This window comes from Peromyscus californicus, unplaced genomic scaffold (assembly GCF_007827085.1).
Source record: "Peromyscus californicus insignis strain IS unplaced genomic scaffold, ASM782708v3 Scaffold_11__1_contigs__length_118956290, whole genome shotgun sequence".
Classification (NCBI taxonomy): Eukaryota; Metazoa; Chordata; class Mammalia; order Rodentia; family Cricetidae; genus Peromyscus; species Peromyscus californicus.
The window spans coordinates 6,740,366-6,755,857 of record NW_026294402.1 but is presented as its reverse complement, the minus strand read 5'-3'; the positions used below and the strand labels follow the sequence as shown (position 1 = coordinate 6,755,857).

General features: G+C 40.5%; 1 protein-coding gene across 7 annotated transcripts in view; it reads left to right on the top strand.

The window, feature by feature from the left end:
* The window catches only part of Cntn5 (contactin 5), a 1,171,099-nt gene that overhangs the window by 784,586 nt on the left and 371,021 nt on the right, over positions 1 to 15,492 (top strand). For all 7 annotated transcript variants that reach the window (XM_052752006.1, XM_052752033.1, XM_052752025.1 and 4 more), the window contains one exon: positions 7,667 to 7,762. In XM_052752006.1, coding sequence (XP_052607966.1) covers positions 7,667 to 7,762 — 96 coding nt within the window. The remainder of the gene's footprint in view (positions 1 to 7,666; positions 7,763 to 15,492) is intronic.

Here is a 15,492-nt window from a genome sequence, read left to right as displayed (position 1 = left end):
TATGATGGAGTGGCAGCAGCAGGAGCAGCCATGAAAGTCAGTACATTTATGTGTACACCTGACTCAAGCAGTGGCTTTACTCTATGCAGCTTGAGGAGGAAGCAGGTTTGGCTAAGCTAGCTAAGGGATCTCCAGCAGCTGTGGCTCATAGTTTCTGCGAATACTGTTGTTAGCTAAAGGTCAATCATTCATAACAACCATAATTGGATGAGAGAAAGGCTTTACCGTTCCTCTGAGAACAGGCAGGGAAAGCTTTGTCGTTCCCATTTGTCTGAGGCATTCGGTCCTTGACGTCTGTGTGCAAGTCCATAACACACAGTCACTGAGGACTTCACCCACTCCCCACAGGAAGAGACTGAAGATCATTTAACAAAAGATAACAAGCTATCTGAGATACAACAAAGAGACCCATGGTTTGCAGGAGCTGATGTGCTAAAGGACTTGTGAGTTTCGCTGCGCCTTCACCGCTCTGCCCAGTCTCTACGGGACTAATATGCAAAGCCTCTCTCTCTCTCTCTCTCTCTCTCTCTCTCTCTCTCTCTCTGTGTTTTGTTTTGAGACTGGTTCTCATTATGAAGCACAGACTGGCCCCAAGTTCATTATCCGTCTGCCTCAGCCTTCCTAGTGCTAGGATTACTGCTATGTACCATCATCCTTGACTTCAATTTCCTAAGGTTTTGTTGAATTAATGCTGATCAGAATTTGGAAAGAAACGGACTTAGAAATTCAGCAATTACATTATTTATATACTTGTTTACATTGTACATAAGTATTTGTCAAATAAAGTTTAGAGCCTCTTCCAGAGTTAATAAACCATCCCCATATATATTAACACACTTATATGCATCATGCCATATTTGAGAATATTTCCTCATATGTGCCATTCATGACTGAAATAGCATTTAGTAACTTATAAACACCATAGAAAAATTCTAACATCAAAACTATGTTTACCATGCTGTCTGGATAATTTACCTTTCCACAAAAGTAGTTACAAATTAGTTTCACTTATAAATGAGTTTTAAAATGCCTCTTTCAAGGCAAAGAATGATCTTGCTTCCTTTATATCCAATGTACAATTGGTGGCCCTTTTGCTGGATGATTTCTGTCTGATTATAATACACAGCAGAAGCAGCAAGGCATGGCAAGCCCTTGCCAACTGACCTGCTGTGTATGACCATGGGATACTCAAGCTCCAGAGAACTGTCCTTAAGACTTGTCATCACCACTTATAGATTTACCTCATCCCAGCTGTATCTAAATGCAGTCCTTATCTTGGCATAATAAAGTGTATTCTTGAGATGCCTATAATTACTAAACTGATACTCTGCAGAAATAACTTTATTAAATTACCTTATTGGAAATATGCTCTTATGCTCTATTCAGAACTAACTTAGAGCAAATATTTAAGAGAATTCCAGCACTAATCCATATAGTATAATACAAACAATAAGAAACGGTTCCATCGGTGAGAAGCGTTCTGAGCGAGCAGCTGACAATACAGCTTAGATTAAAATAAGAAAACACGATCTTGCTACTTAAAATACTGCTGTAATGATCGTGAATGGTCCTGTCCTCCCGGCTCTGCACTTCTGTTATTGTCACTTAACATTGGTGAATTTCTGTGTACTTGTCAACAAATGGAGCTCTCAGGCCCGCCCTGTGTCTCCCATTGATCACTGGCTGTAAGTTCACAGTTGACAATAAAACACCACAAAGCTGGTGTCTTTGCGGCTTGCCATCTAGCTACCATGCAGTAAACACAGTTTTATTTTAGGAACTGCTGTTAAGAATCTTATGTTTGGAGCTAGTGAGATAGCTTCATGGGTAGGGGCACCTGTTACCATGCCCAGTGGCCTAAACTGGATTCCTTGGACCCACAGGGTAAGAGAAAGCCAACTCCTGCAAGCTGTCCTCTGAGCTCTACCGACATGATACGGCAGGTGTGTGCATTCCACGTACACATGCTCCCAAGATAAATTAATGAAATGTAGTGAAACTTCAAACAAGAATCCTGGCTATTAGACTGTGGTGGCAGATCTTGCATGCAGATAAAGGGCTATATTGCTAGAAAAATCTTTCTGTACATAAAAAATGTTTTCTTTCTTACTCACATTCTCACATATTAGCCACTCACTTTTTAGAAAGTACAGTTTAGTGAGCTATCCTTATTGAAGATTATGTCTGAATTGTAAAACCACTTTTGTCTAAGTTCAAAATATTGAGTGGCTTCTAACCTAATGGGAGTTTTAGAAACAGAATCAGTCACATGAATTTTGATTGGCCCACTTATCGCTTAACAAGTGTGTGAGCACAAGCTGTTTATGTTTGCTTTCCATATAAGTTTAGTGATATTTGTGAATGGTGATAAATGTCTCAATTTTAAATTGCCAGACTAGCATACAAAACACCCCATGTTTGAACACAAGTATGCATATGCATCCACAGCCACCCATAGACACAAGTATTTGTCCTCTCTCTGTCACACACACACACACACACACACACACACACACACACACACACACACACACACGCACTGCTAGTAATGTTTAAAGCAGAGGTATTTGTGCCATATTTCCAACTTGCTGAAATTCTTGTAGCAAAGACAGCAGTTGCTACAATTAGCTTAATTAAATACATTGTACTTCCAACCTTTTCGGTTTTTAGGGTTTTTTAATAGTAAAAGTATTTCTGAATTAAAGCTGACCAGTTTTTCCCATGGGACATTTTGTCATGCGTGTCATGGGACAAATAAAAAATCTGCCAGTGACATAAATAATCCTGAGGATAAAACATAAACCATGGCTCACCTGAGGCAAGGCTTCCCTGTGTAGTTAACTACGCTGAAAGGCACTGTTGCAAAATATGTCTCTCTAGCAGTCACAGAGGCTGGAGCTCAGGGACTGACCTCGCGCAGCCAAGTATCTACTCATTGTGGAAAACAAACACAACACAAGTTGCTGGAAATGTTAAGGAATTTACCATTTATTAATGGCTTTACTTTGTATGGGAAGTCCAACTCTCAATTTTAAGTAAAGGTTTAAGATTTGTACCTAGTCAAATGTGTGTCCTCAGCACTTTTAAAGTGTGACTAAGGAAGCTCAGAGCATCTGCAGGGTGCAGCTGCTAGCACATCTACAGGATAACAGCAGAGCTGAGGACAAGTCAACCCTCAGCCTGTGTATGAACACGCCCTTTAGAATACTTGAGAAAAGGAAATCCAAGCTGAGGGCACAGTCTAGCCACAGCACTCCATTCTCAGTTCTGGGGCATTTCTTCTCATCTTAAAGGGCTCATATAATTATTTCAATTTACTGTGTTTAGTATGCATAAATTTGTTGTCAAGATCTCCCACACCCATTTCTTCTCAGTTCACTGTGTTCTTTCTCTCCAGGGCTTTGAAATGATTCTTCCCAGGGAATAATGTTCCAGGTGCATATCCATATGGGATGAGAATCTTCCTCACGAATTGCAAACATACCTGTTACCCTCTGCCCCCGACCCCCCACCCCGAAATTTGTGATGATTTTGAAGTCTTGCTTGGGGAAATCCTTCTTAACCTGTAGCATCAGATAAAATATATGCTTTTCCTCAGTTACCAGTCAGTTTGGGTCTTAAAATATTCATGGCTCCTCACTGCATATAATACTATCTTTGTTTTATCTACTTTTCAGTTTACTCAAATATGTGATCAGATTTGTCACCATGGGAAAGTGGTCTCAGATACTTGAGAGGCCAATGCAGGAGAGTCACTTGAGCTCAGAATTTCAAGGCTAGCCTGGGCAACATAAGTAGATCCAGTATAGAAAGTTATATTTTTAACTCAAGAAAAAAAACAGTAACTAACAGAAGTCATTTAGGAAGGCAGATGAGAAACAAAAAAGGGATGGGAGAAGAGGAGAAGGGAGAGGAAGCGAGGGAGCAAGGAAGGAAGAGATGAGCATTGGTGTCCATGTGTTTATATCATACAGTTATGAGGCATGTATTAATCACCCATGAATATGGTTATGGCAAAGCTACGATATTTCAGGCTCATGCACCCATATGATGACCCAGTTATCTCTGCACTATGGCAAAATTACCCAAGTCAGCATGATTAGACTACATATCTATACCTTTTTCTGTATCACTGGTACCCAATTCTGTTTGGAATGCAGTATGCATGGAGGCAAGCAAGGAAGACACTTGCCTCCTTTCTGGCCAGAGCACATGGCATCATTTGTGCAGAATCAACAGTCTATCATCTGGGGTGGTCATTTATTGTATGCCTCTCTTTGCATGCAAAGGTCTAATGATCCCATCATCTACAGTTGTAATTCAAGCTCTTTGTTGAGCTTTGTATTTCTTAGTGCACAAAGCTCAGATCAGAGGCCAGGCTTGTAGCTCCTGGGTTCTGGATCACAGACCCAGGCTCCTACTTGTTTGAATGCCATGTGACTTATAGTAGCTCCAAAAATAGCTCCTTTTAGTTTAAAACTCAAACTGTGGTTTCAGAACCACATCAATGGAATCTGTATCCTTGGGCTTTGTGTCATTTGCAAGGAAAAGATGCCTATGTTCAGGAAGGCTGTTACTTCTCATTTCTCTCTTTAATACAAAAATATAAGATGTAGTAAAATGATAAACATCTATGCCACATAATTGCCTGCTAAAAGATTTCTGAATTTCCCAAGTACCTCCAAATGCACTGTCTGCTTCAAGCCGGGTGTGCCTGAACTCAGTTTACACCAGCCAGGAGGTTTGCCATAGAAGTCATGCTTCATTAAGTTAACCAGAGCATTGGGTGGGGAAAAAAAAAAACAAAACACAAAACCAAAATCAAACCACTTAACTTCTCTGTTATTTCTCTGCATTTAATTTTCAAACATATTCATAATTGAAACATGACTGTCTACTTCCTCTGACAGTAGGAGAGGCTTTGGATTCATGCAGGAGTTGGCTAGAACCCCTGCATCATATGGAATTTAGTGTGAAATTGTCACATGCCCTTCTGCTCAACAGAACCAGCCTTTAGAAGCAGAATGACCAAGGTAAAAGACAGGACGTATCACCAGATGTGGCTGCTTGACCACAATCCAGAACTATGAGCCAAAAAATAAATCATTTCTGGGTCTGGGAATACAGATGAGTAATAGAGTGCTTACCTAGCCTGTAGAAGCCCAGGCTTCAATACTCAGACCCCAAAACCAAGGCAAAATGAAAACTAAAACATCTCTAAACATTAAAAATATTTATAATTGAAAAATATGTTTGGCTTGGTAATGTTAGTGCTGTGGTCCCTAGGAAATAGTGAACCACAGGCAACTCTGTGAAATGTCTGGTGTTGTGTTGTGTTCACATTGATACACGGTAAAGCATGGAGAGCAGCACATGATCTTTCAGATCACTGGAATCTCCAAGGACAGTTCAGGACAAGTATTCTGTGGTTTTCCTTTCTTCATGTTTTGTTTCTAGGCTGACTCTGCACTTTAAGTCCCCAGATGGAGGCCCTAATTTTGAATTGTTGTCTATTAAAATATTCTTTTTAGCTTAATAAGTCAATTGGAAATGCTAGATCATGCATATTAAAGACTTGAAGGAACTGTGTGAAATATGTGTGTATGTTGATAATCATTTCATAATCAGTCTAAATAAGTTGATATTAAGCAGGTTTTGTCTTGTATAAATTTGTGAATTTGGTGAGGAAGAACAGGCCCTGAAGATAGACACCCATTGCCACATTCTGTGATTTCTGCTTATCCTTCCAGCAGGCGAGTCTAAAAAGGCCAACTTTAAGCTTTTGTCAAACTTTTATCTTCATATCGAGAGCACTTTCCAGAGAAAGAAGATCCAGGCTTTATCTCTCAGAGCCAGTGTGCATGCAGTTAAAGACACGAGCCACATGCTTTTGTTCCTCACACAAGCACACACATGTTGGATCACTCTGTGCTAATGAAGCAAGAGGCAGACATTCTCCCTGGCAGATACCCACAGAATGGCCTTGAGGGGGACATGTTTATGGTCAAATGGAAGAGTTTCTTTTCTTTTTTAAATGATTAGTTTTTCTGTTTTCCAATAATGACACCCCACCTTATAAAATAATTTAGCTAGATTGTTCTTTCTACTCTGTCTTGCTACTGTGTAAAAAGCCTCCTTATTCACCATGTGGCAAAGCATTCAGAGTAAATGTCTCAATTCTCATTATTCTGTTTTCTAGCCATCATATCTTCACAAAGTCTGGGTCCTCCATCACTGGGGCTTCGCTTGAAAAATTCTGGTTATGAATTTAAAAATTAAGGAAATTATTTTTCATTAAAATGTCTGAGCCTCCATGTAACCCCAGCCACTGGGGAGACTGAGGTGGGGTGAGTGTGGAGGACATGATAGACCTGGGCTACATCGTGAGTTCAAGGACAGCATGAAGAGTGAATGAGACCGTGCCTTAAAATTTAAAAGTGACAGCATGGCGAGACTGCCCCAGTGTCGTGTAGTGTCGGCACACACAAAGCTCTGGAGTCAGCACTCGGTTCCATAAAAGAGGGTGGAAACTTATGTAAAATTAGTTACTGTCTCCTTCACATCTACCCAGCAGATTATCTTGATTAACTTAACAGTTGTTAGGTCAATAAACAGTTAAGTTGAGGCTCTAACTTATATTTGCATTAAACATAGTATTTATAGAGAAAGATCTTAAAAATGAAAAAAAATAATTTATGTATAATAGAAAGCATGGCATAACATTTTTAAAAAGCATGTCTTACCATGGAAACATGATACTATAGAGACCTCAATTCTGAGACAATATTTATCTAAGAAAATAAACCACCATTTGAAAGAAACTATTCTCAAAATCATGACAGTGGACAAACTAATTTACTGACAGGGAGATAATGTCTGTGGGTAGTGTGATAAATAGATCAATAAACAGCAATTACAAACAAACAGAGTCCCATTGTCCCCTTCAGGACCACCTTCTTTTAGGACTGTTTTCCATCTGTGTAAATTAATGTAATTTGGAGGAAGGCTACTGACCCAGCACTACTGTTCTTATACACATAAGTTTCAATAGCTTTAATATGCCTGGGCTAACCAAAATAGATGAGTATAATTAATTCAAAGGTCCCCTTTTATCCCTCCATAAAAATGAAAGAACATGACGTTCACATCCACTCTCACAGAAAAGAACATTTCACAGCCTCATTAGATTTCACTAGAGCACAAAGTCTCTCTCATTTTGCAAATTCACGCTTAGCTTTACGCACCACTGTAGCATGGCAGCTAATGAGGTAGCAGGCTGGACATGTGCCACCCCTGACAACTGTGTGTATCTCCTTGTGAAGGACAGCCTTTCCTCATTGAAAGGTCAGTCTGTAGCAAATAGTATTAAGAAATTACCAATATGCTCAAATGTTGTATTGTTTTTAGTTTCTTTCTGCATTGACAACTTAGAATGAACAGAAAGTACACATAAATAATGGCGTATTTTTGTGAATACTAGACTTATTTAAACTGTTGTATTTAACACTGGGTGACTTTAGATCTATTTATCAGATCCTCCTAACAAAAAATAAGCAAAAGAATCATTGTCAGGATAATAATAGAAAATAAGTGAGAATGACCACAGTACCTTTTTACTTTTTATTGCTTTTGTACATGACATCTAAATGCTGTGTTGTGTTGACAGATCTGGGAAACTTTAGTGGCCGGACAAGAAGTGCAGTCTCTGTGAGGGAAGGCCAGGGGGTTGTTCTGATGTGCTCCCCGCCGCCTCATTCTCCAGGTACAGTAGCACCTTCTATGTTTTCCCTCTCTCGTGCACTGTTTGTCCACTCTGGGGTGTGACAGGGGGCCAGAGGACATGTGCGTGGGTGTCATGAGATGTATCCACATGCATGAGTAATTAGCGACCACACACCTTCCACAGCACTGAGTGAGAGACTGCTCTCCTGTGGTACAGCTGTTTTCTTCTCTTTCTGTCCTCTGTTGTCAATGTGCCTTTGCCCGCCACTGGTGAGGACTATAGGGTCCAGAGCAAGAGACATGAAACCTCACAAAACTGGTGGAAGTGTTGGATCTGAGTGACTGCAGTGAGACCCTTGTTTCAGAGTATAAGCTCCCTAGGCGACTGCTGATGCTGTTCCTTGCAGCACTAGAACCAAACTGCTAAGTTTCAAACAGAGATCTAGTCACCTTATGTCTGTGTTAGCAATAGTCTTGCTTATCAAAGTGAGGCACGGAGGTAATCACCTCTTGGAGTTGTGGGAAACAGAACAGTAAAGGATGCTACAAATCATTGTATACCCCTTTGCCAACTTGCTGCTAATTCTATTCATTTTGTTCAAGTCTGGTGGCTGGAAATGTGTATCTCTTTGTATCTCAGTATATCCTCTCTGGAAAACAATTTAAGAGAGTCTGACATCAATTAATGGGCAGCCAGATGGTGAATTCTCAAAGCCACTGTTAGGAACCTGGCTTTGACTCTAAATAAGGCTGCATGTTAGCCTGCTCGAGCTGCCAGATCAAAATGCCACAGGCTGGATGGCTTCAACAACAGGGACCTCTTTACACTTCTGGCTGGTAGAACCCTAATGCGAGGGTGGGCATGGGCAGGGTTTGTTGAGGGCCCAATCTCTGACGTGTAGATGACTTCCTTGCTGTGTCCCTATGTGAGAGAAGACTAGAAAGGACTGAGGGACAGAGAGTGGGTTTAAGCCATCATCTGGCTGCATAAGGTTTCTCCATCTTCTTCCTGACTTGATCAATGAGTCTCAAGTAACCAGGCTCACTCCTGCCCTAGCTGTCCCCCAGGCCTGTCTCTGTCTCCTGCAGGCATACAGCCACATCCGTCCTTCACAGCCACGCCTTCTTAGCAAGACTTTCCTAATCTGCAGTGTTTCCATTTTCACCCCTGCTTTGTTTTCTCCACAGTACCCACCATTTAACACACTGTATAAATGTATTTACTCTACAATGTCATTTTCCATTATCCTCTGTTGTAATAGAAATCCCACCAAGACACACATTTTATAGGCTTGGCTCCCTCTTGCACTCACATGCCAGAGATCGGCACACAATTGGGGCTGAAAACATTAATAAGTGAATCTATGCACATGTTCAGGAATGAAAGTCATACGTTAAAATTTATGGGCAGAAATGACTGTTGGAGACTTGGACATAGAGCATAAGTAAGAATAGTGCAAGGAGAATGAGCTGTGTGTTAAGCAAGACTTTCTGGTGGCCTCCCTTTTTGCTTCCTTGTTTTGTAAATGAAGACAACTGAGAAGCAGAAAAATGAACTCAGATTCATAGCACTGGCATGAAAACCTTATTATAATATTTGATATTCCCACTAAAGCAGGGACTGTAACTTGAAATGTTAGAGGTCACTGTGGCTGAGAAATAAAAATTCTGTTCTAGGGCCATGCTCCTTCCACTAGACAGAGCACTTGGGAAACGTCTTGGGAAAGTGTACTCTAAATAATTGCTATGGAGTCAGGTCAGGGGAAATGGAGGCCCAGGCTGGGTCTCTGCACCACCATGCTCAAGCTCTGACTTCATCAGCGGCCTTGGCTTTGAAGACTTGAAACTAAGGGCTGTGAAATCAGGAAGTAACCATAACCTGACGTGAGATCGGCATCTCAAACCCAAATTCCGGTCTCATCCAAATGGTGATGCCGGCGCTCGCAGGGCATGTGCTTTGCTAGGTTTTTATTCAGGTTTGTTTCTCTTCTTTTCCTTCCTTGTTCAAATCATATTTTTTCCCGTTTCACTTAGGAATATTTTATTATGTGACAAAAAGTATCAGAATTAAATCTGTAGTAATCTTTGTACTTCTCATAGGAAGCTGGCATTTCTTTCAAGCTATGACCCTCTCCATGCTCCAATTCATATCCCCAATATGTAGTGCAATGTACTTAGTAGGTGCTTCATTGAAAGCACAGAGAATTCCTGAGTAAACCCGCTGGCTCGTTTGATTGAGTTTCAAAGCATTTAAACAGACATCAGCTCCCTTCTATTAGTTTATTGGAGCCCATATCCATGACAGATACTTGGGTCATTTCCTACCACATTCTAACACTGCTGTCTCAAAGTAGAGTGGTGACTAAATTTCCTGACAGCTGTAAGAAGTGATGAAACAGATCAACCATCAGAGAGGATTCTATATTCAGAAATACCTCAAAGGACTAAGTCTCATTCTCTCAAAAGCACATTTTTCTTTGGATCTCAATGAAAACTACGATGGACTCTTTTACTAATTTTTTCTTTTACTGTCTAAGAGATGATCATGAAAACATGTCTAGTAGTATATGAGGAAAACATCTTGCCTATATGCTCAACTGGTCACTCCTCTAAAAGGGAGCAGTTTTCTACCCAGATACTGTTAAACTAATTTTCCCAAACTGATTTTCATTAACAAAACTAAACTTCTGTCTGTTCAAATATTTTGAAATTCAAAGTAGTATATATAGAGGGGGGAAATCTGTGTAAAAGCATAGAAAAAATCCTCCTAAATAGTACTTTTAAAATTAGTTATTAATTTTAATTAATTATTGTTTCTGGTTTGTAGAAACATTTTGTTCTATATCCCAGACTGAAACATGTGGGTATGTGTGGGATGTGTGTGGGGGTGTGTGGTGTGGTGTGGTGTGTGTGTATACATGTGTGTGTACACCATTCCCCTGGCTAGCTTCAAGATGGCTATCCTTGAACTAACAGGATCATCCTGCTGAAGCTGTGAGAGAGCTAGGATTGGAGGTATTTGCCCGCACCTTTTCCCTGCTAAATAAAGCAGTGGTTACTATATCATCTCAAGTATATCGTGGCTTAATTATGTACAGAAATATTCAAAAGCTTACACTGAGACCTAAAATTTCCAGGAGAAAAAAAAAAAAAAACGGGAAGCTGTAGAGCCTCGGGATGTGACTCAGTTGGGGGAGGGCTTGCCAAACATCCATGGAGCTCACCCTCCTATCTCAATGCCAGGAACAAAAAGTTTAAGTCTATAATGAATACACATTTGAATATGCCACTCCACAGTACAGTCATCTCACTGTCCTCAGAAATGGCTGTGACATAGAAGTTGTCATCCTCATGGTACCAATAATGAGCCAAGCTTCAGAAACATTCCATGAAGGACTACAGTTCACTAATTTAAATATTAATATTTCATTTGTTGTTTGAGGATGTATGCAAAAATTATTTATGCATATTTAATATTTTAAATAACTTATTTTATATTTATTTTTAATTTTAATATATGAATGCAATAGATTTAGATAAAATGCACCCTTATCTCCTCCCAGGTCCTCTACCACATCCTCTTCCCAACTTCATGTCTTCGCTTCTTCTCCTTCTCCTCCTCTTCCTCCTCCTCTTCCTCCTCCCCTCTTGCTCTTCCTCCTGTTCTTCCTGACTCTTATTTAGTGCTACCCATGCACACATCAGCATGGGACCACACAGCAGAGATTGGCTACACCTCTATTGGCCACACCTCTGAAGAAAACTACATCGGTCTCCCTCAGCAGCCATCCCCCACTGAAATCTCCACAGCTGCTTCAAATGTGTTTGCTCTTGACAATTTATGTGCTCATTCGTTAGCCAAAGTAATTTTGAAGATAAAAGAAAGCCTAAGTCTCTGGCCAGTGTCTTTATTAGCCCAAATTGGCTAATGAAAAGGTTAGTTAAACTGTGAATACAGTCAATCTTAACTACAAGTAGGTACCCCAAGACACCATATGATGGCAAAAACAGAGTTCTGGGGCGTGGCTAGCACATAGACGATGAAGTAGCTGAGGGATTGAGATTCCTCAGACAGAACGCTTAGGGCTTAGGGTATGGTCAGCAGAAGCTGTAGGCTAAGTGAGTTTTTCTTTATTTTGTCAGCACTGTGGGGAGAAAATAATGTTGATTAGTGTGTTTTTAAGATACCAACTGGGTTCAGTTGATTGTAGGCAGAATTGAAAGATTTATGTGGCAAAGTGTAAGCACATTGCTAGTAGTATCTGAGATTACAGTTTTTCTTCACCTGATTATGTAATTAACCGTTCAGGTGGGGCAGCTCTACCAGCACTTTAATGACTGTTTTATGTTTATCAAACCTGCTCAGTGTAGGAACTCCAAAAGTTTGTGAACCTCTGCGTGACCAGAACACAGTGGCTCTGCAGCACAAAAGGTGAGGAGGATGTGAAGACCGTACAGGCCCAGCCAGTGCTTAGCATCTTTGCAGAGACAGCTACCTCCTTCTGGGCAAGAAATAAAAAGAGTGTTAAAATTGCAAATCTCAGTCCAGAAGGCTAGATGTTAAATAGGAGCCAGGCTGCAGTGTATAAATCCCCTTACAAGGAGAGAGAGAGAGAGAGAGAGAGAGAGAGAGAGAGAGAGAGAGAGAGAAAGAGAGAGAGACAGACAGACAAATTAAGACACTTGCTTACTTGCTTAGAAGCTATTTTCCTTATTTTAGCTAGAAACCCTAGGTGATTATCATCCCATTGTGATTCTCATCCATGATCATGAGAAGTTCTCTAAAACTAAATTTCAGGTGAAATAAATCTCCAGTTCTTGATATCTTTGACCACCCCCCACCAAGTTAAACCTAGAGCCAGCTCTGAAATAAGCCCTCCACCAAAAATCCCCTCCCTCCTTCAACCAGTCATCCACCCATCATCCAGTACTCCCTCCATCAGCCAGTCCTCCCTCCATCAACCAGTCCTCCCTCCATCAACCAATCCTCCCTCCATCAACCAGTCCTCCCTCCATCATCCAGTCCTCTCTCCATCAACCAATCCTCCCTCCATCCGCCAGTCCTCCCTCTGTCAGACAGTCCCTCCATCCACCAGCCAGTCCTCCCTCCACCAGCCAGTCCTCCCTCCATCAGCCAGTCCTCCCTCCATCAGCCAGTCCTCCACCCATCAGCCAGTCCTCCGTCCACCAGCCAGTCCCTCTCTCCATCATCCATCCTCCCTCCATCAGCCAGTCCCTCTCTCCATCAGACAATCCTCCCTCCATCAACCAGTCCTCCCTCCATCAACCAGTCCTCCCTCTATCAGACAGTCCCTCCATCCACCAGCCAGTCCTCCCTCCATCAGCCAGTCCTCTCTCCACTAGTTAGTCTTCCCTCCACCAGGCAGATCTTCCTGGGTCTGAGATTCCTCTTTTATGAAATGTTGAAGTGACTCTATGAGAGCCTTTAGCTCTTGTGTTAGAGTTATAGTGCTTAAGCTTAACCTTTACGGTTAAAGAAGAAAACAACAGAGTTTGTTTTCTTTAGATTCAGAGTATTTTGTCCTTCACTCAGTTTAGAAGCTAGATTCACGAGGTGAGCAGCGCAGTGTACTAGTGAGCAAACCCATAGAATTTCAGAGACAGTTGTGCAGACAGACAGGGCACCGCACAGCCTCTGCCTGTGCAAGGCTACTCTGCACCCTCATGGTGCACCTGGATGAGTAGGCTTCCAGCCAGGGATTTGCATCCTGGCTTTGACACTCATTACAGGCTTTATTTGCTAAATTAGCCCTATCATACCTGTAAAGGGAATAATAAAAGCTACCTCGTGGATGGTAGTATTAAGAGGCAGTTTATGTAAGGCAATTAGCCCAGTGCTTAGAGAGAAGTAAGCATTAAATTCAATTTTGTCTTGAAGATCCATCTTCCAGAATCCTTTTTAAAATGTAAATGCTTCGGAGAAAGGTGATACTTTAAACCATTATCCGCTGACATTAATTACTAGTTAACATTAAGTTGACAGTAAGGCAACAGAAAGGTGAACAAAATTTGGAACTATGAGTATGAACCTTAGAGATGAGGAAGAACTATGGACAGAGAAAAGGGACCCTAACAGGCAGAGAGAGGGCATCTTGGTTTTTAGGAGACCTCTGTATCACAGGCTAATTAGAAACCCAAAATTGTCCCCTCAAATAAAGTAATGTATATAGTACAGAAGCAAAACTCTACAGCCATCAAAGTAAACGTTTGTTTGATGTTTTACATTCATAATACAATGTCACCTTACAAAATCACTGACTCCCAAATCAAAGCGATGTCATAGCTAGGACTATAACATAAAACAAATTCGGGACGTGTTTTTAATATCTTTTACTGTACAAAACAATAATGTAGTATGTCATGCCAAGTTGCATATTTAACATTTTTATCAAGATTGTAAAAGATTGATTTTAGCAAAAACATTTCAGTAGTTCTGAAATTTCCACATCCATCCCATAATTATATTGTTTCCAATCACTCCACATAGGAGCCATGCCAGGCCTTCGTCCTGACAGTGCTTCTTGCCAGTTGGCCAGATTTTTGTTTGTTAGTAACCATTCTCTAGTGGTTGAAGCTATTTTAGAAATCTGCCTTTTTTAACTCTATTAAATGCACAGTTTTTGCAAAGTTACAAAAGCCACAAGGCAATATATGACTGTTATATCTCATGGTATAAGCAGTGAAATCTGAAGACACTGATAAGATGCAAAAATATTCTTAAAACTATATTTCAGGCAGAACTAATTTTTAAAGTGGTCAATTAAGTTATACTTATGGTGGCATAATAATTACAATTCTTTTTCCTTTAAAAATTCTTGTCAAAAAGAGGACATGAGTTGTGTGATTTTGCTTCAAAAAGTTCTTTTAAGTCCCACTTATAATCAGCATGTCCCGGGATGAGGGAAAGGAATTCAGTATTTTATATGTTCCCTAAGTATTTGACTTCATTTTTATCCCTGTTTTATACTTTTGTTGTCAATAACTTTGTGCTATCAGTGGGGACATTGGCATTCACAGATCTGTGCCCTCAGTCCCACAGTTGATGAGCAGAGAGATTCACACCCATGTGACTCCTCTGTGACCTTCTAACTGTATTATATGTTTTCCTACAGAGTCCAGTGGTATTTTATATAAAGTCCATTTATAAAGCAAACCTAGGCCACTGATGAAACATATTTCTTAAATAACTCAGATAAATAAGATGTTTCATCATTTAATTTGATTGACTTATCTAAATATTCACTTCTACAAACATTACTTACTTACTGACTGACTTACTGTTTTGTTGTTAATATTTCCCCACATAAGTAGAAGATAATACAAGTTCTTAGTTCTGCATTTTCCCAGAAGAAGATTGCTTCAACCCAAGCCATGATATCCATTTAAGCGTTTATTCCAAAAGTGTTGCAGGATTGCTTGTCCCAGCTTCGTAGCCATCAATAGATACATTTGACATACTTAAAAAAAGCCATAATACTTTATTGATTTTTTGGAATTCTATATCATGCACCCCAATCCCACTCACCTCCTAATCCCATCTGCCCCTCACCACTGCAGCATGCCCCCCAAAAGCCCCCAGAAAATTAATTAAAAACAAAAGAAACAATAACAATAATACCATACTCCTCTGTTTTACCAACACCTCTTCATTCATCCCAGTGGCATTGGGATCCACTGTGTGTCACACAGTATACTCTTTGTCTAATCAGTCCCAACCACAAAATGTTCGTTACAGTCAGTAATCACTGG